The sequence below is a fragment of the Lucilia cuprina genome, unplaced genomic scaffold, assembly GCF_022045245.1.
Source record: "Lucilia cuprina isolate Lc7/37 unplaced genomic scaffold, ASM2204524v1 Scaffold_6101, whole genome shotgun sequence".
Lineage (NCBI taxonomy): Eukaryota > Metazoa > Arthropoda > Insecta > Diptera > Calliphoridae > Lucilia > Lucilia cuprina.
Genome location: NW_025811042.1, coordinates 1 through 1,323, shown reverse-complemented (window position 1 = coordinate 1,323; position 1,323 = coordinate 1). Strand labels below are relative to the sequence as shown.

General features: G+C 35.6%; 1 protein-coding gene across 1 annotated transcript; it reads left to right on the top strand.

The window, feature by feature from the left end:
- Window positions 1-347: 347 nt before the first annotated feature.
- LOC111689449 (delta-like protein 1) lies at window positions 348-1,187 on the top strand (the record flags this gene model as incomplete). The annotated part of the gene is made up of 4 exons (XM_046956071.1): window positions 348-510; window positions 613-804; window positions 898-958; window positions 1,033-1,187. Coding segments are annotated over 4 exons (571 nt in total), but the record flags the coding sequence as incomplete, so codon positions are not given.
- Window positions 1,188-1,323: the final 136 nt, after the last annotated feature.

Sequence of the window (1,323 nt, the reverse complement as noted above, 5' to 3'; positions counted from 1 at the left end):
AACTGAACTAGAACTGAACTAGAACTGAACTAGAACTGAACTAGAACTGAACTAGAACTGAACTAGAACTAAACTAGAACGGAACTAGAACTGAACTAGAACTGAACTTGAACTAGAACTAAAGAACTGTTTTGGATTTGTTGTCTTAAAAGTGTTGATTCTTTTAAATCCCTATCCTTTCGATTTGAATGTCTCATTGTGTCGGACATTTCAACACTTACTTAAGTTTTCAAGAATGTTTGTGAGTATTTGTATGTGTGTATATTTATTTAAAACAATGTTGGTGTCGTTGTCCTTACAAACTCATATACATATGTTGAAAGGGAATTTGTTGGTAAATTTCTGTTGTAGGCTATTGTCAACGTCCTGGTGAATGTCGTTGTCGCATTGGTTACACTGGAGAATTGTGTGACAAATGCATTCCTTTGCCCGGATGTCAACATGGTGACTGCACAAAACCATTTGAATGCATATGCCGCCCTGGTTGGGATGGACTTTTTTGTACGGAACGTAAGTTTGTTGCAAGAACTTTACACTAAAACTTTTCTTAGATAAAACTTATTGTTGCACATATATATTTTTTTTAATTTTTTGTTTGGTTCGTTACTTTAGCCACATGTCGCCATGGTTGCCACAATACACGTGGCTACTGTGAGGCTCCTGGTGAGTGTCGCTGTCGTATTGGCTGGGCTGGTCGTAATTGCAGTGATTGTTCTGTTTTACCGGGATGTCAGCATGGCACTTGCAGTAAGCCCTTGGAATGTCAATGTTTACCTGGTTACACCGGTTTGTTGTGTCAGACACGTATGTTAATGTTAAACATATTAATTGTGGTTTTTTATATTTTATTATTAATATTAAAAAAATGTTGTTTATATTGTTTCTGTTTTACTATAGCGATTTGTAATGCAGATTGTCACAAACAGCATGGCTACTGCAAGAAACCAGGAGAGTGCAGGTGAGTGTAGATATATTTTTTAATTTAAAATATTATTTTTTATATATTTTAATGATTTTGTTTATTCCTTTTAGGTGTAAAGTAGGTTGGACTGGTGCCAATTGTGACAAATGTTTCCCATATCCCGGATGTGTAAATGGTGACTGTGAAAAACCCTGGGAATGTAACTGCAAACCGGGTTGGGGTGGAATTTTATGTGATGAAAGTATGAAAACAAATTCAAAGCTTTGTCTATATAAGTTCAGTTCTAGTTATAATCTAGTTCTGTTCTAGTTCTGTTCTAGTTCTGTTCTAGTGCTGTTCTAGTTCTGTTCTAGTTCTGTTCTAGTTCTGTTCTAGTTCTGTTCTAGTTCTGTTCTAGTTCT